Source organism: Zalophus californianus, chromosome 9, assembly GCF_009762305.2.
Source record: "Zalophus californianus isolate mZalCal1 chromosome 9, mZalCal1.pri.v2, whole genome shotgun sequence".
NCBI lineage: Eukaryota > Metazoa > Chordata > Mammalia > Carnivora > Otariidae > Zalophus > Zalophus californianus.
The window spans coordinates 103988734-104016678 of record NC_045603.1 but is presented as its reverse complement, the minus strand read 5'-3'; the positions used below and the strand labels follow the sequence as shown (position 1 = coordinate 104016678).

The 27945-nt window shown below is 55.3% G+C and overlaps 2 protein-coding genes across 8 annotated transcripts in view; one reads left to right on the top strand and one right to left on the bottom strand.

Moving 5' to 3' along the window:
- Nucleotides 1-27945, top strand: part of CACNA2D4 (calcium voltage-gated channel auxiliary subunit alpha2delta 4) — a 132419-nt gene that overhangs the window by 81068 nt on the left and 23406 nt on the right. The window contains exons 24-26 of the mRNA XM_027594228.1: nt 693-788; nt 2904-3031; nt 6866-6946. Of these exons, the coding sequence (XP_027450029.1) occupies nt 693-788; nt 2904-3031; nt 6866-6946 (305 nt within the window). The remainder of the gene's footprint in view (nt 1-692; nt 789-2903; nt 3032-6865; nt 6947-27945) is intronic.
- On the bottom strand, nt 9845-26666 carry LRTM2 (leucine rich repeats and transmembrane domains 2). 7 transcript variants are annotated; one of them, XM_027591597.2, is made up of 7 exons: nt 26529-26666; nt 26132-26224; nt 19462-19644; nt 18833-18974; nt 15515-16105; nt 11899-12376; nt 9845-10931 (listed from the first exon to the last, which is right to left on the bottom strand). In XM_027591597.2, exons 4-6 carry the CDS (start codon nt 18897-18899, stop codon nt 11922-11924), a joined length of 1113 nt encoding a protein of 370 aa, XP_027447398.1. In that variant the 5' UTR covers nt 18900-18974; nt 19462-19644; nt 26132-26224; nt 26529-26666; the 3' UTR covers nt 9845-10931; nt 11899-11921. The 7 variants fall into 7 exon arrangements, with proteins under 7 accessions (XP_027447398.1, XP_027447399.1, XP_027447397.1 ...); XM_027591598.2 differs by having other exon boundaries at nt 26132-26204; nt 26529-26656; XM_027591596.2 differs by having other exon boundaries at nt 26132-26344; nt 26529-26654.

Here is a 27945-nt window from a genome sequence, read left to right as displayed (position 1 = left end):
TGAACACTTAAAAATCTTACATTTTTATCTCAAAAAAGCTGAAATGTTAAAAAAAGAAGCAATGACTCCCACGCTGGTGCCATCATCGTGGAAATATGGCTTTGAGACCAGGAATAATATCAGTTACACTCCACCTAGCTAATGGATTTTCTTTCTCCAATCTTGTTGGCAAGGTCCACTGGGTTCGCATAGGTGTATGCAGACTGTGTCTGCTTCTCCTCCTTTCCCATTTCAATAATAAGGTAAACATGTGAAAAGGGTTTTAAAACTGCGAAGTGTCCTGTAAGTGTCGGTCATAAGAAGTTCCCGTTCCTGAGGTCCCAAAACAACATCTCTTTTCCTGAATTCCTGTGTCTTCCAAAGCCAATTCCCCCAAAACCTGCATGGACAAATTAGAAGCCAAAAAAAAGGCAGAAAGGCAGAGGCCCAGGGGACCCCATTAACAAGGGAAGGTGCTGCCCAGGGGAGCCGGGTCTACCAGATGTAACAAACATGATGTTCACAGTGGATGGCCAGTGCGTGTGTGTGCAACCCCCTGAGCAACCAGTCTGCCTTTTCCCCGACCCCCACCCCAGGAAGATCAGGCTGGGCACTAGGAGAGGCCTGCAGGTCTTCCCCGGGCTCCCAGTGCCCCCTTCCTAGACCTATCACTGCAGTGCCTGGTAATGACACCTGCTCTGTCTGCCTCACAGTGAGTCCGAGCAAGTGGTGGACATGGCCTTCCTGGGCACCCGGGCCGGCCTCCTTAGAAGCACCTTGTTTGTGGGCTCCGAGAAGGTCTCAGACAAGTGAGTCATGTTGGGCCCCCTGGGAGAGGGCTCCCTGCATGGCGTTCCCGTGGCATGTGGATGGGCAGAATCTCAGAGGCCAGGAGTGCACGGAGGGTGGAAGGGTTGTGGTTTACAGACTGGGAGAGTCAGAAAAGTAACCCTTCCACCAGGTTTAGATGCATCCTGGAGGTGTCCCCGGGAGAGGAGGGACAATGGCCCAGTCAGGCAAGAGAGTGGCTGGGACACTAGCGTTGGAAGGATTAATCACTTCCACAAAAGGAAACCCAGAAGTTGTTTTCCCCCTTGGGACCAGTCTGTATGTGACAAACTAAATCATTTGACTGTGTCCCCTCCTTTGTTGACAACTTACACATCCCCTAAGCCAGCAATTCTCAACTGGGGTTGTCCCCACCCCAGGGACATTTGTCAATATGTGCAGACATTTTTAGTTGTCACCGCTAGGGGATGGGGGCTTGCTACTGGCATCTAGTGAGCAGAGGCCAGGGATGGTATTAAACACCCTCACAAACATTGCCTGGCCCAAAATGTCAATAGTGCTGAAGCTGAGGGACCCTGCTCCCAGCAAAGCCTATATTCTGGCTAGCCAGGGTATCCTCCCCACTGAGTACTGCAGCAAAGGAAGGATGGGAGCCAGAGAAGGGGGCTGCGTGGGGTTGGTAGAGCAGAGCCACCTGCAGCTCACAAATCAGGAGACCCAAATAGGCAGAGGCCAGCAGGCACTTGGAGGAGAATGGCCGAGGGGGCACCCCACAGTCCTTGCCTCCCACCTGCTCACTGCTTCTCTCACTGAATCCAAGCACACTCAGCCATCTATGAGCTTCTTCCAGGACTATGACAGATCCACACTTGCTGGAAAGCTGAGGCTTTCTAGAACAAATCAAGTTGCTTTTCTCTCTCCCCACCTCCCCTCACTCCCAGAAAGGTGAACAGAGAGCCCTCCACCTTGCTAACCCTTTCCATGGTCCAATTAGAGACATAGCAAATGACTCAATGGACCAAATCTGGTGGGTAAACTGTAGATTCACCTAAAGGCCTTGAACAGTGCTGGGAACTGATCTCCCCACACTCATAACCCCTCCGGCTGGCCCCCCACTCATACCTCCTCATCCCCTTAAACTTCCACCCCCACTCAGAAAATCGCATACCCATGTCATTGTCTGGCCAAAGTTGGACAGGGTGAACCACACCTGGCAGTATGAACGGGATAAATCATCCTCGGCAGTCCCCTGCATCCTCTCTGAAAGGCTTCTAAGAATGGAAGAGGGAAATCTCAATACAGAGAGACCCTCCTGGGTTACGAAGGCAGCCACCATGAATGGCTGCACAGGCGCCGCACAACTCCAGAGGGCTCCCTTCACCTAGACCACGACATGACTGTAGAGCTCAGGAACTGTGCAACAAGGCAGGTAGCTTTTGGGTATATAAGCCAACCAACCACTCTTAAAATCAAACTTCAATTATCCACCTTGTGGGTTATCCACAGTGTCTTTTTTTAATCCACAAACCAGATTCTCCCTGCCTCCCACTCTGCTTCTGGACCAACACTCCCTTCTGCTGGCTGCTGTGTGTTCAGGGAATGCAAAACCATAATTAGCAAGGTAAAGCTGCTCAAGAAAAAGATAACTCATAATGCATTTTAAACCCTAGAGGCAATGACTTTTGAAGTAACCATTTTGAGGGAATTTATGCCCTTCTATTAGTGCAGTGATAGAATTCACTATGAAATTTCCCCATCCAGACATGCCAGTTAGCCAGACAAAAAAAAATTAGGGTTTATCCAAAAGAAATAAACCCTGCAGGCAAAGGAGTTTTCATTTAACAACAACAACAACAACAAAAGTCTCCTTTCACAATACAGGCTCTCTACCTCTTCTAGCTCGTAATGTGTCATCAGATGCAACAGCATTTGATTCTGGAAAAGGCAGGAATTTCTGGGGAACATTGTCTGAGGTAAAATCAGTCTAGGGGCTAATATTTTCTACCTGCAACCCTACCAAAGCAGAGATGAATCTCTCTTCTTGGTCCAGCCAAGATGACCTTGTGTGAAAAAAAGAGAAAGGGGTAAACATGTTCCCAGATCTGGGGGGAGGTACCAAATCTTTCTCTTTGCAGAAAGTTCCTGACTCCTGAGGATGAGGCCAGTGTGTTCACCATGGACCGCTTCCCTCTGTGGTACCGCCAGGCCGCCGAGCAGCCTGCTGGCAGCTTTGTCTTCAATCTCCGATCAGCAGAGGGACCAGGTAATCCATACCCCTGTGCTCCTCGGGCCGAGCTGGGGCCAGGGCTGCCTCCTCCTGCAGCTCTTGGTGGAAAACAGGAGCAGGTACAGAACAGAATGTCCACGCCTCTGGGTTCCCTTCCAACCTTCCCTCCTGACACATATTAGCACCTTGAGAAAGCTCCCTCAGCCTTTCCACGCTAGTGTTCTCTACCCTGAATATAGGACAGATCATTTTATCCCCTAGCCAGCAGCCAAAGTTAAAAATCCAGCATGGCACAAAGGAAAGAGATTTGACCCAGAAGTCAAGAAGAGCTGGATTCTAGCCTAAATTCCAAATAGGAGCATATTGGAAGAGTTGATCTTTAAGATTCTTCTGTTTCTAAACATCTGAGTGTCTTTGAAAATTTCTTAAACTCCCCCAGATGAAAGTAACAGACTTTATTCCATCGGGGGACTACTGTACTTACCAGGTTCACTGCCCCACCGCACTTCTTCCCAAAGAAAGCGGCTTGGTCTCCACTCCCTTAGGGTCTCCCAGGAACTGCAACATTGAGCTCCCCATATGCTCCTCAGGAACTCCCAGTAATAACGGGGCACCTCCTGGCTGTCAGGCCACGGGGCGGGGGCTCGAGGAGTAAGGAAGCAGGGCAGCCAAGATTGACCCTATGGGGGACCAAGCCACCAAATCCCTACTAGTCCAAGGCCCAGGAAGGGTTTCAGAGCTGCCGGCACCCAACTCCCAACCCCTAGCCCCCACTCTGAAAAATAGCCCCCAAAAAGAAAAATTTAGTGACTTTTAATAGAGCACCAGGAAAATTGTAAAATGTTTAGAACAGAAAGGGACTTTGGAGGTTGCATAGCTTCACCCTCTTAATTTACACGTGAAGAGACTACGACCCAGAGAGGTTGAGGGACACATCCAGGGCCCCAAGAGTTTGCAGCAGAGCAGGCCCTCCACAAGGTCACCACTGGGGGAAACTGACCCCAGCACAGTGGAGCAAGAGGGCCTAGGAATGTTTGTGTCCAGGTCAGAGTGAGCAGAGATGGGGGAGGAAGGAGAGGAGGAGAAGGAAGTGGGGGGAAGAGAGAAGGAGGAGACGGAGGGGAGTGGGGCAAATGGAGAACCCGAGCTGGGAGTCTACCTGGAATGGAGAGTTCTATTTCCCCTTCGAGATGCCCTTCCACCAAAACCCTCCAGCCTCCACTCCCACCAAAACCCTCCTCCAGCTTCCTGATGGGGAGGGGGCCCTGAGCTGACAGCTGGGGAGATCCAGGCTCCCAGGGGCTTCTCCTGGGGCTGCAGGCAGCAAGGAGGACGTCCCCTCTGTGCCCTCTTGACACCTTCCTCACCCTGTGCCTAAGCCCACCTCTCCATCCTATGCCTGTCCCCCCCCCCCCACTGAATGCATGGCTGATATGCTTTACAAAACATTCCAGAGCCTATAACTCATTTAATCTGCACAGCCCTGTACGTGTTGTTATTACTTCTCTTCTTACCCAGGAAAAATCTGAGGCTCTGAGAGGTTCTGTGACTTGCCCAGGATCACACAGCTAGGGAGCCACAGAGCCAGGCCAAACCCAAGTTCTGCCCACAGAAGCCTTACACCTTAAGTGCAGGGCAGGAAGGGGAAGAGGAAGTGAGTGCTGTTATTCCCAGTGAAAGCCCACCAGGGAGGCTCACAAAGCCAAGGTGAAGGTCTCCTCCCCACATTGCCCCCCAGAGCCAGAAAGAGGCAGCTCTTTCTTCGTGTCACCTTCTAGAGCAGCAGCAAGGGCTCCCCCAGGAGGGGGTCCCACCCACAGGGTCCTGGGGAGGTTCTCTGGGGTGAAGCCCTGGCCCCTGCCCCCAGCCCAGGAGGAGGGCTCCCTCCTACCGGCATTGTCACTGGGCCCCTGCCTGAAGGCTGCCGGGGTTGCTTTTTGTGGCGGTGAGGTAGGAGGGCGGTGGGTGGGGAACTAAGCCTCAAGGAGAAGAGAGGGAAGCTGGCAACCCAAAAGGGGGGACGGTTGAGTGGGGAGGTAGGAGCTTGCGCTCTTTTCACACCCTCGCCTGCTGCTTTAGCTCCTGCCTGTGCCTGGAGACACGTGGGCACCTCTGCACACTCTTATTCTCTCCCAAGGAAGAAAACAACAACAGCTTCGTTTTCATGGGGGACGGGTACCCCGAAGAGGCCGAGGAGCTGCCTCCAGGGTGAATGGAGGTTTCCCTCTGCCCCTCTGGGCTGACTCTGTTGCCCTTTGCCTGGGGCCTGGCGGGCTGAGTTCTGCCCACGCGGAACTGTCTTTTGCATTCAGTGCCTGAGAAATCCGCCAGCACAGAGCAGAGTCTCACCAATGCCCAGGTGCCTCAGGCCTGTTCCTCCTGCTTCCAGACGTTTCTAGAAGCGGGGGGAGGAAGCTGACTTCTGTGTTTATTGTGGTTTTATCATGGCAAATTCCTAGAAGCAAGGACAATACTATATATTTTAAGTTTCTAGAATCGGAGTAATTTTGGATTTCTGTGAGATGTTGGATTATAGCAAGGTGTGATGGATGATCTTCGCAAAATAGATACGAGAAAGCATAATTTAAGTTCCATGACAACAGATGATCTCCACCTAAGCTTCTCATGACCTATTTGTTTCAAGCGACATTTGATACAAAGACCTTCTCACAAGACAGCACCTGATAAAAATTTTGCCCCTTTCTTGGGAATTTTAGTGATGGAACTTGGCCTGTAGACAAGAATGCTTTGAAAAGGGGCACCCGGGTGGCTCAGTTGGTTGAGTGTCTGCCTTCGGCTCAGGTCATGATCCCAGGATCCTGGGATCTAGCCCCATGTCAGCTCCCTGCTCCGCGGGGAGCCTGCTTCTCCCTCTCCCTCTCTTACTCCCCCACTTGCGCCCCCCTTGCTCTCTTGAATAAATAAGTAAAGATAAAATCTTTAAAAATAGAATGCTTCAAAAAGCTAAGCCATGTCCCTGGACTGACGAAGATTAAAAAGCCCAGGGTCAGGCACTAGCCCATACCACCACCAAGCCAGAAAGCTCTGTTTTCATGTCGAGCCACCATGGCCACCTAAGTTCTGCACCCATGGTGACCTGATTATCCTAAAAGAGGGAGGCAGAGCAGCTCAAAGCAAGCCCCTTGCCCTTCAAGAGCCTGGCAGAATGTCCCAGAAGTGCAGTCACTGTCTGTAAACCAGTGAAAGGGTGGCTTGATAACGGGGTGGTGGCGGCAGGCTGGCCACCAATGGCCAGGATTTATGGGGTGCCTTGGATGTTCCAGGCACCCGCCAGCCTTCTGTGCCTGGCGCAGCCCTCACCGGCCTCCAGAGGGGCTGTCTGTGTCACCCTGACTCATGTGACTGATGAAGGACAGCCCAGGATCAGCCACCACGAGTCCTGGAATGCAGCCTGTCCTTCTGCTAGAAAGAATCATTTGACGCAACTCAAGTCTTCTGGGTGGAACCCGCGCTGAGAGGACAGGTCACAGCAGGGTCCCTGAGCTCGAGGGAGGCAACAGCCAGCAGACAGTTGCTGCCCTGAGACAGCGCAAACTCGCAGTGTCCTAGTGACGTAGACAACACTGCATTGTCCAGGCCACCGGGGGCCCTGGTGTATTTATCTGACAGGGTCAGATCTGCGTGGGGAGGTGGCAGTCCCCGACATGTGGGAGGCGCTCTGCAAAAACCAATGGGTGAAAGTGACAGAGCCACCACGGCTTTCCCCAACACCCCCCCCCCCACCTCACTTATTCAAGGATTGCCCTCTCCTGGGATTCATAGTGCACTCTCAGCCTCCCCAGCCACCACCCAACCACTGGCTCTTCCCCGGGTGCTGAGAAAGTGACTTGGCAATTTTTGTTTCCCCAGAAAGTCCAGGCCAGCCCATGGTAGTGACAGCCAGCACAGCTGTGGCCGTGACCGTGGACAAGAAGACAGCCATTGCTGCAGGTAGGAGCTGCCCTCTGCACCATGGTGGTCGGGGCGTTGTGAGTCGAGGTCAGGAACAAGGCACACAGTAATAGCAGGAGGACCCTGCCTGTGGTCCTCGAGGGCCGCAGTCCTCTGGCCAGAGGTTTTCCCAGCTGAACGGAGGGACTGAGGGAAAAAGGAGTCTTCCCAAGCCATTTTATTTATGAAACCTGAGATCCAAAAGAATTTATGAAGTCAAATGAAGCTCAGACAAGTTAAGGCCCAGCTTCCTACCCTGTGTTGCCATTGACCTCAAAGGTGATGAGAGCACCCAGTGACCCTCCCCAGCTGCCCGGACATGGTGGTTTCTCGGTACCTAAAAGAGTCCTTTGCACCTGGGCCTCCTTACCTGAGTGTGGTCAGGCCTGTGTGGTGAAGCCCTCCTTATCCTGCCTTCAGTTCCCGTGTCTCAGCCCCAGCTGGGTTCTGCACAGCTTTGCAGTCCAGTGGGTGCTCAAGCATCAGCCCTCACGGGTCCCGTCCTGCTTCCCCAGGGTCCCCAGAGAAAGGACTCTGCAGCCAGAGGGGCGGGGCGGGGTGCAGGCAGGGGTGGGTGAGCTTTGTCCCCCCAGGCTGGGTTCAGGGCAAAGGAGGCGGGAGGAGCAGGCTGGGGTCTGGCTGAGACCGTCCGACCCTGACTTCCCACCAAAGGAAACACGCGCCCCACCAGTGGCCTTCAGGATGCACCGCTCCAGCATTTGGAAGGGACTCGCGCCATCTCAGCAGCGCTTTTAAACTTGGGCCGCAGTGTGCTAACCCCAGACCCGTTGCTAGGCCACAACTGGACCCAAACTTGTTTCCCTCGGGCCTGTTCGGCGGTCCCAGCTGTGTGTGTTCCTGTCCGGCTCCCTCCGCGGTGTGGACCCTCTCAGCCCCTGCATAGCCGAGAGTCTAGGAACAGAGGAGACACCGGGTCAGGCTGCTGGATGCGCTCTCCTGCACTCTCCAATTATTTGATATCATTTTTAACTCAGAGCTGAATTAGAGCCTCCAGGCGTTGCCATAGAAACCGTGTCCTGGTGCCTCTGGTTAACTCACTGCAGACAATGGCTCTGAGGCTCCGAGGTGTGTGGATATGATAGGAAAAGAGTGAGGCCCTAGAGACCTTATGCTTCAAGTTCTTTGGCGGGGGGGTGTCTCCTTTTGTAATTTCCCCTCCCTGGACTATGGCTCAGCCTCCTTGACCCTGGGCCAGAGGGGCTCAAAGCAGGGGAGGCGACTGGTGTGCTGTCCCGACAGTTTCATCCCTTGGAAACCGGTGGCACTGTATGCACAGGGGCTCCCGAACTGGGCGAGCATTGGTGGCTGACGGGTGAGCTGCATGGGTGATGTTGTGCCCTGAGCAAGGAGGGAAGGTAGAAGAAGGGCACTAGGCCCAACTACTGGGGCCAGCTACGTGCCAGATGTGTGTATCGTGCCACGGGTTCCTACGGAAGGGCAGCTGAATGGGAGGGATCATTTTAATCTCTAAGCAGGTGATTTACCAAGAGTTGATGCAGAATTTCTAGGAATCTAACTTTTTGATCAGGATCCACTTTCGACACCCCATGCCCTCCAGACCTAGTTGGGGAGTATTGCCCAGCATAATGATGGTGGCACCATAATCTGCAAGCGTGTTCCTCTAGCACATGCTATGCAATACCCCTGTGCCCCCATCCAGAGGCCTTTGGCGGTGAGCCTGCCGTCTGGAGCCGCAAGCGCTCCTCTCCTCAGGGCCCTGCCTCCATGCGGATGGGTCTGTACGTACACACGCCAAACAGTGGCACGTACGACACACTTATGCATTACCCAGGCCTGTGCCAGGCTGCTGAGGGACCTTGGCCTCTGCTTCTGCAGCGGGGCTTGGGAAAGACTGTCTCTCAGGTCTGCTCTGCCTATTAAAGCAGCACCCCACATTTATCACCACCTCTAAAAGGCAAGCAGCCCAGCTCTTTTGGGAGTCCACTGAACTCCAGGAAAGGGACCTGGAGGGCTCACTTCTCCCTAGGGCTTGCTCCGGCCTCACTGGGATATCAGCCAAAGGAAAGCTCCTAGGAAGGAGAAAATTCTGTCCTGGTCTCTGAAGACTAATGAACCATAGAGGCCAGGCCCAGTCAGCCAGAGGCCAGTGCAGTCCTGGAGGTGAGTCACTCCGGCTTGAGGTGGACGAACAACCCCCAAGACCTTGTTCTCTGGCTCATCTCCTCTCCTGGTCTCCCCAGCCCCAGCCCTCCAGTTCATAATTCTGAGTCCCCACCTGCTGAGCCCTGAAGGGATCATATTTGTAAGTGCAGAGGGTCATCTGCCTGTCCCTAAAGTCAGTCTTGAGGGTGCAAGAGGAATATAAGTTAAACAGAGTTCCTCCTTCATGTTAGCAACACTCCCAATCTCACCAAGGCTGATGAAACATAATGAGCAGCTCCTAGGGAGCCCTCCTACCACCTCCCCTTTCACAGCGGGGTCCTCTGGGCAAATGCAGGCCTTCCTACCACATTGGCTCCTCTGCCCTTGACTGCCAGGGTGGACTGGCGCAAGGCAGGGCAGATGTGCACACAACGGGCACTGAGCAGTGATGGTCTCCCGCTCACCTTCAGTCCCCAGTGCTGCACAGTGAAGCCAGCCTGAGGCTCACGAATTCATACCGTCAGCCCAGCCCCCGGGTAACCTGCTGCACTCAGCTACAGACCCCATTCTGATCCACATCAGCCCTCGACACCTGTCCCGGCGCTGCCCCCAGGCGAGGCCTCAGGCAGGAGTGTCCCATCTCTCTGATGGAGCTCTGGACATTGGGGTGAGGTCCTGCAGCACTTTTGGTAGCTGCCTGGGCAGGTAAGGGGGCAGGAAACCCCTCTCCCAGCGTCCACATGCCCTCCCCACCCAAGGAAACCAAGAGGTACATAGGAAAATACAGTCTTTATTGTTCTTCTGAAACAACAAACCAGAAATATAATTTTGCCTTTAAAAATCTTCTGTCTCAGGCTGAAGATACCACCACTGACAATACCCACCCCTCCCCTCCTTTTCCTTTAGCAAATTCCTAGATCTGGTATCAGCTGGAAAGCCAAAAGAAGGAAGACTATGCCCCATCCCCGGGGAGGCATGTTCCGCAGTCCACCAAGCAGCCTGCCCTGAGGCCCTCGCTGTTCAAAGGCATTCCCTGCCCCCCAGCCCCCCCTTACCTACCACAGTCCTCTACGAGGTGGAAGGATCGAGGGGTGCAAGGCAAGATGGGCCTGCCCTGTCCTGCCCTGTCCCTCCTCAGAGCCTTGGCCTCCGTGTTCTGGAAACCTCTTCCCAAGGCCACCAGCAAGACCCCGTCTTAGAGCCAGAAACCAGACTGATACCTGCTGACTCTCCGTAAGCCATGGGAAAACGGGTGTCCAGCAGAGGGAGACCTAGTACTCATCTGAGATCAGACTCACGGGGAGGGGGCCGACCTACAAAAGGGGACTCGTGACCCCCAAACCCCCGCACAGCTGTCTCCTCACCTGCCGCCCCTTCGATGTAGGCTGCAGGTAACAAACAGGACCCCTGGCCCACGCTCTGGTTTGGAGCCCAGTCCAGGTGCAATTAAACACTCCAGGAAGCCAGACCGAGCACACAAAACCCTGGGAAGGAAGCCCAGCCCTGAAGCCTCTGGGCAGACCGTGCAGCCCTCTCCCTGCCCCAGGGGCCTGCTTGGGGTCTGCTCAGGCAGTGAGCTTCTGCGAGGGCCGTCTGTGTTCCCAAGATGCCGCCAATCGTGACCCAGTCCCCACCCCGAGGTCCCAGGCCTGGAGCTGCGGAAGATGGACGGGTGAGGGGTACAGAGCAATGGTTCTTGGGCTGCAGGCTATAGGAGTGGAATTGGTGGGGGTCCCCACGGGGCCTGGCAGTGATGATGTCCTTAGACGGCGCTGAAGAAATGCCCAGTGGTATGTGCCTGGGCTCTCAGGAGGCTGCCATCCACACATGCTGCAGCTTCAAGGCCTCTGGGCCGGTGTCCCTGGAAAACCCAGCAGGAGAGGTGTGAGAGGGTTACCATGGTGACAGGCAGTCTCATCCAGCAGCACCACTCTGGCCCACTTCAGAGGATCTCAAAGGAATCCTTGTGTTGTCGGTGTGGGCTTCTCCCCCCTGTTGACTTGAGAAGGTTGCAGTAAGCAAGCAAAAGGGTCTGTGGCCTGAGGACCAGAGACCCACGGCAGGGGGGGGGGGGGGGGGGTACAGGTCTCCACTCCCTGAGTTCTCATGACCTCTGTCTCCATGTGATTCTCTGTGCGTGAGAGACAGACAGACGGACAGACAGAGATTTCCAGGCGATGTAATTGTGCTGGTGATGCTGAGTGTGTGTGAGAGGAATGGGTGAAGCCGGGAGCAGTGTGGCTGGTGTGTGGCCTGTAGCAGACAGAGGGACATGGTGGCTTCAGCAGGGGGAGTGTGTCCTGTGTTTCTAAGTGCTGGGTCCAGATGCCACGGTTGCTGTGATTGTAGTGCTAGCGGCTCAAAGCTGGACCCAACTTGGACCCCGAAGGGCAGCTGAGAGTATCTTCCTGGCTTGGAAGGGGGTCACGGAAACTGGCCCCTGGCCCCCATATCCCTCCTCCCCACACCTACGTGCAGATGAGGTGCTATGAGCAGGAGGTAGGGAGGGTCACCCAGGGCAGGAAGGACAGTAGGGGAACACTGAGTCCAGAAGCCTGCACTTGCACACATATCCTTCCTTCCCCATGGCCAGAAGCTTTGGGAGACCCCCCAGCTGTCCCAGAGACTTGGTGGCCCCGAAAGGGGCATGAGCAGGAGCCTCTAGCACAAGGGCGGCTTCTGCAGAGACTTGGAAGTTCATGGAGACAGCCGCACTGGGGCTTATTTGCTGGAGGGCTGGGGGCGCGAGTGCAAGAGGGGACTGCACTGGAGGGAAGGGCCAGCCCTTACTGAAGCCTTCCCCTGCGTGCTCTCCCGGCCCTTCCTACCTAGGCCAAGTGGGGCTGGGCTCTCAGGCCACAGAAGAGATCTGCTTCTGGTCTTCGTGCTCACCCTCCGGGTCCCCCATGAGGGGCTGCCGCTTCTTGAGCTCCCGGTGGTACTTGGCCATGAGGGAGGCATAGATGCAGCCGTAGGCAGCTGCCACCACCATCATGATGCAGACAATGCCACAGACAACCCCCGCGATGATCACTGTGCCGATGGCCCGCCTCACGCTCACCGGCCGATACCTCTGCTTCTGGGGGCAGGCTGTGCTGGGCTCTGGCTCGGGCTCGGCCCCTGGCTTGGGCTTAGCGGGTTCAGGGCTGGCCTTTGTGCAGGGTGGCCCAGGAATATCCAGCCCAGCTGAGCTATTCTCGTCCTCCAACTGGGAGCAGTAGTTGAACATCTCCATGGGGACCACACGCATGTCCTTCCCCCTCAGCTCCTTGGGTAGGGTGCAGGCCAGCTGGTCCAGGCGCCCGCCTGCATCCAGGGGAGAAAGAAAGCAGGGGCTGACCAGGCATCCAGAACCCGGACTCCTTCTCCCCATCCCCAAGTCCCCAAAATGGAAGGCCCAGGAATGCAGTTGGTCCTGGATTCACATCAATAGGAGAGGAAGGGAGGTGAACAACTAGGATTTATGAAGCCAAGGACCATGATAGGTGAGGTGCATGTATCATGTCATTTCACCTGCACAGAAGCCATATAAAATGGATATTGCCATTACTCCCATTTTAGAGAAGCACACAACCATTTCAGTCAAGCCTGCTCTGTCCAGAGTCAAACTGACTCGCCGCAGTTCGGCACTGCTAACGTGCTGGTGCTCAGGGGAGACTCAGCAATGCAAACAGAGTCTTGCACGGGCCACAGCTCTGCTCCTCTCCTTGGCCCTGAATCTGCCTGCTCCCTGCCCGTCTGTAAACCCAAGACACTTCCCCACTGTATCTTATCCCTCCAGAGTTCCTCCCTCTCACAGAAAGGACAAGTCAAAAGCCACTGCCACCACTCTTCCATATGGAAACTTTTGGTTGTCCAAGATTACCTCTTTGGAGTGGGGAGAAAAAAGGTCGGGTGAGAACTTTTGCCTTTTCTTCTTTAAGAGCAATCCAGCAGCCCACCAGCACCCTGACCACGGCATTGCTGAGTGCAGTGGCATTTTGGGAGGGAATCCTGAGACCCGCGAGGGCCAACAAGAGGGGGCCAGGGCTAACGAGGGGGTGTGGGCGGCAACAGGTGCACAGGCTCATCGTGACGATGGTGAGGCTGGACCATGGTGAGGCCATAGAGAGGATATAGATGCAGAACACGGGTGGGGTGAGAGAGAAGGTAGCTCGGGAGAATCCCCTAGGAGGTCAGAGTCAGACTTTGTCCCTCTATCAGCTTCCAGTGAGATCCGGATGCGGGCAAGAGATCCCTTCCCAAATGGCTCCTGCCAAACGGGCTCCTGCCATCCCCTCACTGCCAGTCCCCTCTCCCAGAGCAGCTGCTGCACGTCTCCTCATACAAGAGATACGCTTTGCCCGGGATGCTGATTAAAACATCCCAGGAATGTTTTTTTAAGAAGTGCAAGGTTGAAAACAACTGTACTATTGAAAAGTTCCAAAAATAGACATTCCCAGTCCATGCCCTTTTGTGCTGAGAATTTAGTTCCTGATAACTCTGTGAAAGGACAAGGATGTTGCCCAGGGATAACACATGGGGCTGAGACCCTTGGCCTCTAGTTCCCCCGTGCCGCTGACTGCCTGGGGGCCCTGCGGCAAGTCTTACATCCAGCGCACTGTGTCCAAGGGCCACCTTTGTACAGGCAGGAGCCGGTGTTGAGATGGTGGCAACCTCATCTTCCTGCTCAAAGACCTGAGGTTGAATCCTGGCCATGTCATCTCATGCAAATTCTTTAATTTATTTAATTGCATAGGGAGTTGTGGTTTTCTTGGCCATAAAATAAGAATGGCTGACTCGATTAACTGCTGTAAGGATTAAAATAGATAATGTACATGAAAAGATATTTATAAACTGGAAACTATATAAGTATTAATTGTTATTTCCTGACTCACAAGAATGGGAGAAATTATCATAGCGACTAACATGTTATGGCACTTTACAGTTTGTAAAAAAAATTTTAATTTTTTTAAAGATTTTATTTATTTATTTGAGAAAGAGAGAGCAAGAATGAGCACAAGCACGGGGAGTGGCCGGCAGAGGGAGAAGCAGGCTTCCTGCCGAGTGGGGAGCCGGAAGCAGGGCTCAATCCCAGGACCCCGGGATCATGACATGAACCAAAAGCAGACACTTAACCGACTGAGCCACCCAGGCTCCCCTGTAAAATTGTTTAATTAACACAGGAGAATATCATGCAAATAATTGAGATTGTGGCTGGATATGAAACAAAAAGAGCAAGACTGATGAAAAGGATTGGCATTATTTTCACATTGATTCACTCGTTCAGCAAGTACTCATGGAGCATCTACTTTGTGCTGGGCACCAAATTCTGTCTTATTAAGTCTGTTTAATATTATGACTACTAGTAGCAAATGAACAAATGAATGAATAGGTTTTATGAAGGACTTGGTTTGTGCTAAGTACTTTTTAAGACACTTTACATGCTGGCGCTCAGTCGGTAAGTCTCTTGCCTTCAGCTCAGGTCATGATCCCGGGGTCCTGGGATCAAGTCACGAATCGGGCTCCTTGCTCAGCAGGGAGCCTGCTTCTCCCTCTACCTGCTGCTCCCCCTGCTTGTGTTCTCTCTCTCTCTGACAAAAAAAAATAAAATCTTTTTTAAAAAGACACTTTACATGCATTACTATTTAGTCCTCACAATGATTCTATCAGATAGCTGTTATTTGACCCATTTTACAGATGAGGACACTGTCACAGAGAGGTTTCTCAGGATCACACAGCTAGTAAGTGACAGAGCCACAAATCAAACCCGGATCTGGCACTTTTAACTCCTACACTCACTTCTTTGCCCTCCTTTTCATTACATTTAATCCTCTTATAGATCATTCTAGAACTTTCCCCAAAAGAGGGAGGGAAAGAGTAAAACTAAAGCCATTTGGCTTCTTATTAAAAGCTTTGAATATAAAACTTCTTGGGAGAGTTGAGATCATCATCAAAATGAAAATTTGGTTTTATCTGTGGATTTAAATTATATTCCACCCTCCTGAAACTGTGGATATTTAAGAAATTGCTGTATTATTCAGAAGAGCAAGGGTGGTTTTTCTTCCTCCTACCATGCCAGGGAAGCCCAGAGGCATACCTGGTGGGATGTAGAGAAAAATTATTAAGTTGCCTCACAATACCTACAGAAGTGAGATCAAGTTACAGTGAGTCAGTCTGAAAGAAAAAGAAGAGGAAGGAGGCTTGGAGCTGGGAGGGGCACACAGAGAAGAACGTGGAGCAGTGGGCAGGTGGGTTGGGGGGGAAGCAGCACCAGCCTCTCTGCCCTGCTGATGGTTTGGAGCCCAGGCTGAGACTCTTCTAGCCCAGAGCTAGTGGAGAGGTAGGGCCACCCCCTTCTCCCTGGACCTCGGCCCTGAGTCAGTGCCCAGCCTCCAGGAAATGTGTTGGGCCAGGGATGATTGTCCCCATTCCTTACACCCAGGCAGGACTAGCTGTTCTCACCTCGGTAGGAAAACCACTCCATCCAGTGCTTGAAATCACGCAGGTTACAGTCACACTCCCAGGGGTTGTCCCCAACCTGCAGCAGCTGCAGGCTTGCGAGGGGTTCGAACGTCAGCCGGTCCAGGTTCTGCAGACGGTTGGAGCGAAGTGACAGGGAGCGCAGCGCTGGGAGTCCATCAAAAAGGCCAGGGGGCAGCTGGGCCAGCCCGTTGATGGACAGGTCCAGGTGGCGGAGCAGGGGCGAGTGCTGCAGCAGGTCCCTGTCCAGGGTCCTGATGCTGTTATTGCGCAGCTGCAGCTCCGTAAGATTCGTCAGGTCCCCGAAAATGGACCGGGGCAGCTGGTCCAGGAAGTTGTTGGATAGGTCCAGCCGCTGCAGGCTGGACAGATTGGCGAATGCCCAGCTTGGCAGGGCACTCAGCTTATTGTTCAAGAGTAAGAGGGTTCGGGTGGCAGCGGGCAAGTCAGGGGGCACCATGGTGAGGCCTAGGCCACTACAATCCACCTCCAGGCTGCGGCTGTCACACTTACAGGAGAAGGGGCAGGCGGGGAGGGCCTCCACAGCATACAGCGTGATCCAGCAGGTGATCCCTGGAGGTGAGGGGGACAGACAGGCGGAAAAAAAGCCACAGGCGGGAAGGTTACCACCTCCTGCTTCAATTCCCGCATTTCTAATTTGTAATATAATGGCCTCTTGACTTTATCTGCTTTGCCCTAAGCCACAATCAATGCACAAACCTTTACTGACCACATAAAAAGATAATTAACCAACCCGAAGCACGTCTATATTACTGGACATCACATGGTGTCCGCAGGGCTCTTGCCTCACAGCACATATGGCAAAGAGACCCCTTTAGTGGAGTATGATCCTGGAGAATGGAAGGCCTGAGTGCAGAGGATGAGCAGTGCTGATCCACAAAGAGGCCCCAGCTCAGGGGCCTCCCCTGGTTGATCTCCTTGGGAGCTTGGGCCCCACTGCTACCATAGATGTTGACAAAGGATGTAAGGATGTCAAAGAAACCTGCTCCCTTGTTCCTCTCCCAGTGTCGCAGAGAAAGATTCTCTTTCCAAAAGGAAATAACCACATTGCCGCTTCCTTCCCCTCCGCACCCCCACCCCCAACTTGGAGCTGCCCTAGGCTAAGACACACCATGGAAGAGGGAGAGCACAAAGGGGTGCTCCCACCCCTACCCCCTACAACCTCCCCTGTGCTGTCAGATCCAAGAAGGGGACCAGTAACTTAGCATGAAGACCAGGAGCCCATCTAGGGTCCCACTCCAGAGACCACAGTAGACATGATAAGGATAAGATGCACAAATCTAACTCCATGCTGAAGAACACTTGGGCACAAGCCACTGCAAAGCATAGGTTCTAGGAGAAGTTTCATATTTATTCTCACTCTAAAACGAACCATGAGCTTAGGTTGGGCTCCTGTTCCTAAGGGCTGTGGGGTAGCATTTCTGCAGGATGGACCCATTAACAGCATTCCTTTTGTGGTCCCATGTTTTGCCCAGGACCCCTCTGAGTAAGCCGCCTCAGAGTCTAGCCTGGGGAATGGCTGGGGGGGCTGTTCTCAGAGAATAATTACAACAGAGCAGCTCATTCCACTGTTTAGCAGCCCTTTCTCAGAGGGACTGCCAAACTCCCCTCAAGTGTCTTCCTGAGTCTCATAGATGTTTGCTCACTGTGGAAGAGAAAATGGGTAATCTCAAAATAGTTCAACTTCACCAAGTCAGCACCCAGTCTGGCAAATTACTGGCTCCATCTTGGATGTGGGATTCCTGCAGATCTGACAGCACAGGGGAGGTTGTAAGGGCAGGGTGGGAGTGCCCTTTTGTGCTCTGTCTCTTCCACATGTGGCATGTCTTAGCCTAGTATAGCTCCAAGTTGGGGGTAGGGGTGCAGAGGGGAAGGAGGCAGCAGTGTGGCCATTTTCTTTTGGAAAGAGAGGCACAGAGGAAAGACCCTAGCCAGGGACGTGATGGAGAATCAGACCCAGTTCACGGCCCAGGTGACCGCACTCAGAAAGGCAGCCACCCCGACTTGAGCACCTGAATGGGATGGTCTTGAGTCTGTGTCTGGCAGATGTCTGGTTGTCTGGTGTCCCCAAGAACAGAGCTTGAAGGAACAGTGTGGGACTGTTCTCCCCCTACACTTGTGGGGTCAGTGACAGCTGAGAGGTGGACTGCAAGGCTGACACCTGAGCCTCCTCATTCTCAAGAGGAATGAGCACAGTCATGGCCATGGAAGCCAACCAGTGACCCTTCCTGGCCACATGGGGTCACCTGCTGCCACCTCTCACCCTCTTATCCCTCTGAACCCTTCTGCTGCCAGGTCAGCCTGCCCTACCGTACCCCGCACCATGCCATTTGAAAATCAACATTCTTCAGACCTCACTTTCCCCAGAAAAGAAGTCAATCCATCCAGCTTCCCTCACAAAAGGATCATAACCAGAAGCCATTATTCTCCCCACCCTTGAAAATTCGGGGTGACATAAAAGCTCTGGTGGCAAGAAAACATAATCCTATATTGTGAGGTGTTGAGTGATTCTAGAATGAGTTTGAAACGGGATCTGAGTGGCTCAGGGATCAGCCACTCTCACATGGTGAATAATTCAGGCTGCTCATGTCCTGCAGCTGTATCACCGGGCCAAGTGTACGAGGGGAGAAGTCAGGCAGAATAATGTCCCTTAGGACCATTTCTTACCTATTACCATGTAGCCTTGGGCAAGCCAGTCCTCACTGACCTGGGCCCTTTCCCTCTACTGAAGAGAATTCTCATGGCTTCTTTCAGCCTGACAACTTACAAGGCTTTCTTATGGGAAATGGAGACCTCTATTTCCCCCATATGCAAGAGGAAGGCTGGGACCCAACCCCTATGGTCCTTCCAAGCCTGCAATCCAAGAGCTCTCTAGTTCCCTCCATTTCAGAGCTAGGAAGACTGAGACAGAAGTCTCCAGTTTCACCCAGCCAATGAAAGACAAGAGGGAGACTTGCCGTTAGAGCAGCAGGACTCCCACAAGCCAGACCGCTGGGGGTGGGGGTGGGGGTGGACTTCCTGGGCACAGGAACAGACCCACCTGGAGACACAGAACCACCCGTCATGGCCTCCAGCTCCTGATTTAACCACTAAAGCTCTCAACGGCAACTCTTTCTTTGGCTGCCACAGATGCCAGTACCCCAGGCAAGACTGTAGAGGGTAACCTCTGGCTTCCCGGGCCTTGGGCATCCCAGAAAGATCAGAGCTTCCTGCAGCCTGGAGTGCATCTCTGCGTGCCAAGCTAGCCCCTGCCACCGGCCCCTGCCCCACTGTACTCACAGGAGATCTGCCTCCACTGCAGGGCAAGCCTGGTCCTCTGCTCGGGGCCACTGCCCCAGGCCAGCATGGTGAATGCCACAGCTCTTACGGCCCTGCACCTCTGGGGAGAGAGGAGCCCCTCGGTGTGTGCTGCCTGTCAGTCCTGAGAGAGAGGGGAGAGAGAGAGAGAGAGAGAGAGAGAGCTGAGCAGCACTCGAGGCCCCGTTCCAGCCCAGGGGTTAGCGAGAGGGCCCGGTGTCTCTTTACACTCCTTGTCATTCCCTCTCCTGTTCTTCTCAGCTATGATTCCCTGGGTGGGGGAAGGAGAAGAACGAGGGGCAGAGAGGCCAGGAGACCTTCCCTCTCCCGGGGTGACTAGGGTGGCAAGGAGGGCAGGCTCCGGCCTGTGGCCCAGGGCTGAGCTCTGCCTTCGGGACGCAGAAGTCACCAGCGGTGGCCTCCCTAGTGTTCCTCCCCCGCCTCTCCTGTTGCCTCTCTGGCATGTTGGTCTCTAAAATGCTTTGGGGGCCACATGGCCTCCTTTGTGAGCTTTCTCCCATATCACAGGTGGGGACACTGAGGGACATATCTACTAGGTAAGCAGAGTGAGGCCATAGTAACACCGTTCCCGGGCCCAGCGCTGCTCTCACCATGGCCCCCGAGGGGGCAGAGTCTGCTGTTGTGTCAGGCGTGAGGCCCAGGCCCTGCTCCTGCCACCGGCTGGCCTCCCGCTTCCCCTCCACCTTCGCCTGAGAGGTGAGGTGCGGCGCTCTGTCTTCCGCCCGCTGGTCTATAATAAGACTCATCAGCTCAGGGAGTTCATGCTGCAGCAGCTGTTCATGCAGGAGACAGGGACAGGGAGGCAAGGATGAGATTTCGGAGCCGAAGGAGGGCTGGGAGCAGGCCCGGGGAGGCAAGAAAGCAGTTGTCTCTTGCAGATGACAAAAGAGGGGTAGTCACCCTGTCTAGGTTCTCAGGACCTGCCCTGCCCCAATCCTGAGAATAGGAAGAGGGACACGGGCCCTCCTGTGGTCCCCATTTCCTTCCAGGTATGGCTAAGGCCCTCAGACAGAGACCAGAGCCTCCACTCTCCCAGCACCCTCAGAGGGATGGGAAAGGGGACTGTGGTGCCACTGCAGCAGGCAGAGACAAGGTGGGGAGGGGGGTGGGCACGGAGAGGGAAGACTCTGCCTGCAGCCCAGCCCCTTCGGGCCCCCAAAGGGCACCGTCCCATCAGCCCACCGCTCCTGGCTGGCTCCTTTGTTGCCTGCTCATCCCTCTGTGATCCCCGGTCACAGCCTGTCCTCTCACTCACCCCACCCAGCCATCTCCCCGCACCCCGCCCCCCAATCCGGAGGAGCCAGGGGCAGAGTTAAGCAGGCAGCTGAGGAGGTGGAGGGACTGCTGGGAAGCTAACTCGTTCAGCTCTGAAATCTCTGCCTCCGGTGAAGCGGGTTTCCCTCAGGCATTTCGGGTCCTGCTGCAGCTCCTGAGTGCCTCGCCAGCCCCCGCTCTGGAGCTGCCTCCAATCGCAAAACCCACTTAAAACCCAGCAACCCCCGCAGGCCCTTCAGCCGTGCTCTCAGCAAGGGCAGCCTTGGCTTTCCCCCTCCTCCCCTGGGGTGGGGGGTGGGTAGGCTCCAGGTTGTGCGGGCCTCCCAGGTGTTGTGACACCGGGGCCCTGCCGTGGGGTGTGGGGAGCAGCCCAGGTCCCCACACTGCCTCTTGGATGGATCCCCAGGCCCTGGGCTGAGGCGTGAAGGAGATGGGAGGAGCTCTGGCGTCTTCTTCAGCGGCTCTCTCTCCAGCCCAGGCGGGCAGGCCTCTGGCTCGCTGCCGGCCCCGCCACTCCCTAGCTGGGCAACCTTAAACAAACTGTGTAAACTCTCTGAGCCTCAGTTATCTTATCACTCAAAGTGGGGACAGTAAGACTTCATGGGGGGAATCTCGGGGCAGATCAATTTAATTAAGGGAGGAGAGTTAACATTTACTATATTTAAGACACACTACCTTAGAAGATCATTCAGGCGAACGCACCCAGCCTGGACTTGAGCCCGTGGTAGCTGTGAGGAAGCCCCAGTTCCCTTCCTCCTTGCGGCAGTTCTAGGTGACACCTCCTTCCTGGTCCCACCAGCCTCACACCTGGGTCTACTTCTCTATTCCTGAGCAGATGGCCCATGGCAGGATGCTCATGGCGGGGCACGCTCACACGCACAGCTTTCCTGGACCTCCGTCCCAGGCAGCGGTGCCCACCCTCTCGGTGTCCCTCAGGGCCTGACCCTCGGAACAATCTCGGACTCCAGCAGGAAGCCTCACATCCAGAGCTCACAGCACCTACACAATATTAGGCAGATTGGAGGCCATCCAAGGCATGGAGGTGATGACCAACTTGCCCAAGGTCACATACTAGATCAGAGGTAGGTCACCGGCTTCAGAGTCTGACTGCTCATCCACTCTCCGGTGACTGTCACCCAGCAATGGCCCTTATGGGGAGATACTTATGTGTGCACAGAGCAGGGTGCACATAGGCTCCCAGACACATGCTTGGAGCTCCCAACAGAGCACATGGTGCAAACACACCCACAGAGGGCACACACACACACACGCACACACATGTGCACACACGCATGCCCGGCTGGCAGCCCTCCAGCACTCCCCCTCAGATGCCAACACTCAGCCAGCAAAAGCCCCCAGCAGACAGATGTACAGGGACACTTCCAACGTTGGAATAAGGTCTAACGAAAACCCCACAGGGCAGCCCCTACCCCAGAACATTTTCTCTACCCAGACTCAGAGGGGTGATCAAGACCCAAGCCAGGCTTCTGCTCCTGCCCTTTCGAGCTTTTTGCAAGGAGACAAGGTGGCAGAGAATCCCTCTCACCCAAGCCCAGGCCCTGCTTCCACCTGAGCCTGCTCCCCTCTGTTTCAAGCAGGCTCTCTTTTTCCACCCCACCCACAGATCCCAGACCTCAGTGTCACCCCAATAGTGAGCCCAGCAGTTGACCAGCAAGCACCAGTCAATGGAGACAGCGGCCTTAAGCAGGTCCCTGATGCCCCATCCCCAGCCTTGGATGATGTCAGCTGTACAAATGCAGTCAAGCAAGTTGCCACAATGCAGACCCCCAAGTGTCATCTTCCAAGGTGACAGGACACTGTTGACCCCAGCATCTCTGGAGAAATGTGATGAAAACAAAGTCCCCCAGGTCCATGGTAGGGGAGGGGCAGTGGTACCTGTGCTCCCTACGGAACCGACTCCTTGGGCACCATGGAAGTGACCTTTAGGGAGATACGGGGCTAGAACCCAGCACTTCCTGGCTGCTTGGCCCTTTGTCCACAAGCACACCTCCGACCCAAAGACCCCTTCCCACACCCCCAGAAGTATCCAGCCTCATTAGGAAAGGGGGTGACCTACATTCGGAATGCAGCTGCTGCAGCAGGCGCTGACCGGCTGCTGGAATAGATGTACACTGTCTGAGAAGGAAGTCCCCACCCAGGATGGAGAATGGGGGACAGAAAAGAGCACGGTTTGCCGGAGCCCCCAAACCCACCAGAAAGATCTCCAGGTCCCACAGCCTCGTGGATGCTGGACTTGCTCCCAGTCCTCACGTGGCTCATTGTCTCAGTCCCCAGGGACAGAGACACCAGAGAGAAGGGCCAGGCCCCAGCAGGGCACTGGGCCTCCTTTGCTGGGATGGAGGGTGTGGCCGCAGAGCTACAAGCAATCAAATGCAGAACCCCTGAGAATCCTTTGCTACTCAGTGTGGTCCATGGGCTTTACCTAGGAATTTCTTAGATGCAGACTCTCAGGCTCCACCCCAGGCCCACCCAACTAGAATATGAATTTTAACAAGATCCCGTACTCAAGCTTGAGAAGCACAAGACAAATGGCTTCTCTCCCAGCAGGCCCTGGCACCTCCCGGGAGGCCGTGCGGGTCTGTCTCCCAGGCCCCATCTTGGCAATGGCCGTGACCTGGGCACAGGGGGGAGGATACTGACCTTAACCTCCTTCAAAAAGCCTCTGTACGGGGAGGAGGGACGACCACAGCCACAAACACCTGTATATAGTGTTCTTAGTCCTCAGAACAACTCTCTGAGGTTTTACAGACGGGGAAAACTGAGGCAAAGGAAATAAAGTAACTTGCCTCAGGTTAGGCCACAGAAGAATGAATACAGCTTTGGGCATGAGCAGTCTGGTGGCAAAGCTACCAACTCAGCTGCCTTTGTAGGCTTCTGGGTCCGTCTGATCTGCTCACACTCGGAGGTTCCAGGTATAGGAAGGAAAGGCGAAAACGGGAGAGGCAACATTTCATTTGTACAGTGCTTCACAGTTTATGCGTCGTGTCCTCATCCCTGATCTCACTGGACCCGAGGCAGGCATTCTGCTGCCCCTCCGGCTGGTGAAGAAACCCGCTGAGCTGAACCGGACGGAGACAGCAGCCCAGTGCCCCCTCCCAGGCCCCTCCTTCCAGTAACATCACCAATGCAGTGCAGAAAAGCGCCAGGTGGCCAAGATCTTAGGAAAGGACCTGGACGGGGCTTTCTAGAACCCCTTCCAGCGGAGGGCTGGGCGCCGAGGTGAGGAGGGAAGCCAGGGGTGGAGGGCAGTGATAGAACGGGAGGCAGCAGTAAGAGCAGAAAGCTCCACGTGCTCCTGCCGAGCTGAGTGGGCGCAGCAGCATCCCCTGGGGCCTGGGGGTGGGAGCTGCTTCCCCGGTGGAGCACCTCTCCTCAGCCCATGGGCGAGGAGCAGCCTGCTGGAGCCCCCAAACCCACAGAGTGCTCAGGTTGGATGGTGTGGTGCAGGGGCCTCTCTGTGCTCCCGCCCCTTCAATTTCTTCTACAGACAGAGGTTAATCTTCCAAGCAGAGCTGGCTCAGACCTCGGCTAGAAACCTCCAACACACCCACCACCAGCCCGGTGTCCACACCTTCCTCTGATGCTTCTGTCATGTCCGTCTCCCCAAGTCCAGTGTCCAAACCACACAAGTGCTTAAAGCCCATTGAACCTCAGCCTGGGGGTCCCTGACTCCTAGGACATCATGATGGCCCTGCCATTTGCCTCCACCGGAATCTCCCTTTGGTCAAGCGTCCTTAGTTGAGGACAAGGCTTCTGCGTGCCCTCAGCATCCAAGACTCACAGAACTGAGAAGCAGAAAGGGCCTTCGCAGTCACCTGCGCACCCACTTCACTCTGCAGACGGGTGAAGGTCGTAGGCAGGTGAGAGGCACCAAGAGGGTGTAGGGGAACCTGGACTGCAGGGTGGCCTGAGCTGAGCCCTGTTTGTTGGGGACCATGCAGGGCTGGCCTCTCCACCCGCTGCCTCCAATCTGGCCATCTGGGCCCTTCTAGGAAACATGCTCAGTCTCTTCCTGCCTGTCACCCCCATAACACACACTGCCCAGGCAGCGCGGAAGCAGGTTTTTTAAAAATCTCTCTGTACTTGGAACTGGCCGACCTTCCCGGTTCATTTTAAAATGCATACCCCATTCTCACCCCAAGCTTCCTGCATCCTGGTTTCCTTGTTGAATATTCCTAGTCCCAAACAGATCTTCTGGGAATCAGAACAGAAAAGCCCCCTGAGTCATTCCTCACTGGAGCCCCGCTCCATTGTGAACAAACTAAGCTTGCTCACTGAGGCCATGCCTATGGGTGCAGGCCATGGCCTTGGGCAGGGGGCAGAAGACGCCTGATCTGGGGTAGAAGGAAGGAGACCCCGAGAAAAGAGAGACTGCCTGAGCCCCAACTCCTTCATCCCCAGACACCCCAACAGTACATAAAGGCCCTCCCCTGCCTCCATCCCATGCTACCCATCCTGCCCAAAGCAGCTCCACCCGGCCCCTCCCTGGCTTTGGTGCCTAGGAAATGAGAACAAGGTTTGCTCATCCAGGCCCCAGACAGAGCTTCCAGCCAAACCCCAAAGAAACCAGATCGGTTGCTTAAGAAACGTCCCTCCCTCTCCTGCCACCCCCAGGCTGGCTTTCCTGGGCTCCCTCTTTTGGCAGTGCTGGAGACTGTGGCAGTGGGGAGGTGGGGTGGGAAGAGCAGGAAGCTGCTTCGGGTTTCCCTCCTGCTGGACTTCCCCGCCCCCTCCACGTGCTCAGCCTCCCTCCCCCACCCCCACCCCCCGCCAATGTAGTTATCTAAGCTGCCGGGCGTCAATCTGAGTCATGCCAAAGCAATGCCCGGTGCACCCTGAAAGCCAGGTGCCACTCGCACCATCTCCCCCACCCACTCGGACAGCTTAGCTCAGGGAAAAGACAAAGTAGCCCCTGGAACCGAGCTGAGTGGTTGGGACCCCCAGTCAGACCTCCCTCTCTGCATTGTCAAAATGGGCCTGGGGCTGCTGAGAGCCACTTTCCTACTCCAGCTCAGGATGTCCATGCCCTAGTGGGTCAGGATGCCAGGCAGGCATGGCCAAGCTGCACACCACCCACTCCCCTGTGGATGAGTCCACAACTCCTACCAAGGAGGCACAAGGCTTCTCAACCCATTTATAGGTAGAGGACCCGATGTGTAGCTGGGGAACACCCGGAGTGTGTTCTCACAAGCCTGTTTCCACCCCCTGTACCTGGGCCCCTGGAGGGCTGGGAGCAGGGCCTCGGGCTTTGCCAAGGAAGAGCTGCAAGGCTTTTCTCCCTTGTCCACTCCCAGCCACGCCCCCACCAGAGAGGCTTCCCCCACAGCTGCGTGGGGCCATGTCCAGCCCGGGAAGGACTCCTTTGCACCCTTGTCCAAGGACAGCTGCCTGGAGGCCAGCAACCCCACGCTGAGGGCATCCTGCAAAGAGGCTGGGCCCCGATGTCTATCTGCATACCTCAGACAGCTCAGTCCTCCAGCCTGCCACCACCCCCCCACCCAGCCGCCCTCTGTACCAGCCCTGTCACCAGCATCCCCTTTCCCATAGCACCCAAGCTCGTCAGGCTGTGAATGCTGAGCCGGTCAGGCAGACGGCACAGGGCTCTTGGCTGGCACTCCCCGTGCTGCGGGGACTGGTTTCTATGCCACCCGGGCCTGTCATCTGGCATTAGCACTGCTCTCCTCTCCCCTCCCCTGCCCCCGCTGCCCCCTCCCCAGCAGAACCCCAGCTCACCTCCCCAACACCTTGAGGTCAGAGTAGCCCTGTGCCCTGTGTCTCTGGGCTGCCCCGATGTCCAGTCCGGAGCACTTCCCCAACCCCGGCAACTGCTCCCAGGCAGGAGGTAACAGCGGCTGTCTGTGCAAGCCCAGGAGACCCAGCAAAGATGGGCCCCATTCCTTGTGTCCCAGCCCCCCTGCACCCCCACCGGCCCATCATGCCTTCCCTCCAGCATACAACACTCACCTTTCTTCACCCTGACCGCAGGCTCCTTAAATCAAGTAGCTCTAAACCGTCCAGTGAGACCCTCCCGGGATTCCTGGAGAAATCCAGACAGCACTGCCAAGCAGAGCGCAGTGGGCACTGAGTCCCCAGTCCACCAGGAGCGGGGACCTGGCGCGCAGCACACAGCTCCGGGGAGAAGGAATGCCTGCTGCCGCCGCTGCCAAGGGGACGGGGCTGCTGGGTCAACAACAAACTGAGAAGGGAAGAGGGAGGGACGGAGGGAGACAGATAGCGGGGAAGAAAAGAGAGGAGCGCGCGTGTGCAAGCAAGGAGACGGAGCAATGGAGTGACAGCTGGGGTGCATCTGTGATGACAGCGACAGCAGCACACACAGGCGAAGGCGCACGCACACACTCACCAGAGGAGCTCACGGCCAGAGGGCAGCGCTCACCCTTGAAATGTGAGAAAAAAGGCACCTACGGATTAATCGCTTCCCACTGGAGAGGAGGAAAGCTGTTGAAAGCTGTTTTCCCGCGGACCTCCATCTTTCTTCCCCATGCTCCTCCAAGCTCTCCCTGCCCTGACCCGCCCCCCTCTGGGTCTCTCCCCTCTCCCCCCCCCTGCCCCGTTCCCTTTGGTGAAGAGGGGCAGGACCCAGGCGGCAGGAGGCCCCTAGGAAGCAGCCTCGGTCTCCCGTTCAGAGCCATGCGGGGCAGTGTCTTCCATCCTGCTTGTGGAGAAGGAAAAACTGAACCCTCTTCCCAGTCAAAAGGTGATTTTTTCCAGAGAGGGTAACTGGAGGGGTGCACAGGGCAGCCCATCTGCCTGGCAGTCCTCCAGAGAGGGCCCTGAGCCACACATAGCTGGTGTCACATGGTCACACACAGGTCACTGAGCCTCAGTGACCCCAGCCCAGGGCTACTTAGGGGAGTACAATGCCCAGTACTGGAGCAGGCAGGCTGCCGCTCAGGGGCCTGCTGCAGCTGGCTGACAGGTTGTCGGTAGGGCCCGGGGGGGGGGGGGGGGGGGGCCTCCGGAGGAACCCCGGGTAAATGCAGCCCCGCCCCACCATGCTTGGGTTTTCTAGGCTCCTTGCTCTTATCTAGATGGGGTAGGCATGGAAGGGAAAAAAGCTGGTATTCAAGAATTCAGAAGCCTCGTTACTAACCAATCAGGACAAAGAAGTTGGGGAAATTGATATTCCAGGAGATGGCAAGCGTCTGATCCAAAGGCAAAGGAAGCCAGGGACTAAGCCAAAGGAAGAGCACAGACGGGAGCACAGACCCTGAAGTGACCCTTCTTTGAATCTCTTAAAAATCTGCCTCACCAGAATGTGGCACGGTGTGTAGCCAATATGTCAGGGATATCCCAGCGTCCCTCTTCCGTTTCACCTGTGGTCCTCGTTCCTCGAGGAGGGGCGGGGGGGGGGGTTCACCATGGGTGGGGGCGGGAAGCAGGTCAAGAAACTCCCTTGACTCAGGATGCCTCTGGCAGATGGTCCTGCACCTCCTTTCTGTCTGCTCTGCTGTACAACACAGCAGCGAGGGCTCAGACTGCTGTCCCAGGAGGAGAGAGAGAGCATCTTCGACCTCCTGGGAATTCCCTGCCTCTCACCTACCCAGCTGTCACGTGCATCCTACCTTCAAGCTAACTGCACCCACTTGCCTCTGAACAGACTCTGCTTCTCCAGCTCCTTCCCTGAGTCTGGAACACTCTCCTTCCCCATGGGTAGCCTCCCCTGTCTTAAAAACCCAACCAGAAAGTCACCTCCTTTATGAAGTTTCCCTGGGCTAGCCCACAGACTTGACCTCCAATCTATAGCCTTTCTTTGGGCC

Excerpts from the sequence above, each read along its gene's own strand:
- LRTM2 (XM_027591597.2), bottom strand. The coding sequence starts at position 18,899 with ATGCTGGCCTGGGGCAGTGGCCCCGAGCAGAGGACCAGGCTTGCCCTG. Across the intron at positions 16,106-18,832 it reads GCAGTGGAGGCAGATCTCCT|GGATCACCTGCTGGATCACG; the intron begins GTGAGTACAGTG and ends CCTCACCTCCAG. Across the intron at positions 12,377-15,514 it reads GGAGTGGTTTTCCTACCGAG|GCGGGCGCCTGGACCAGCTG; the intron begins GTGAGAACAGCT and ends CCCTGGATGCAG.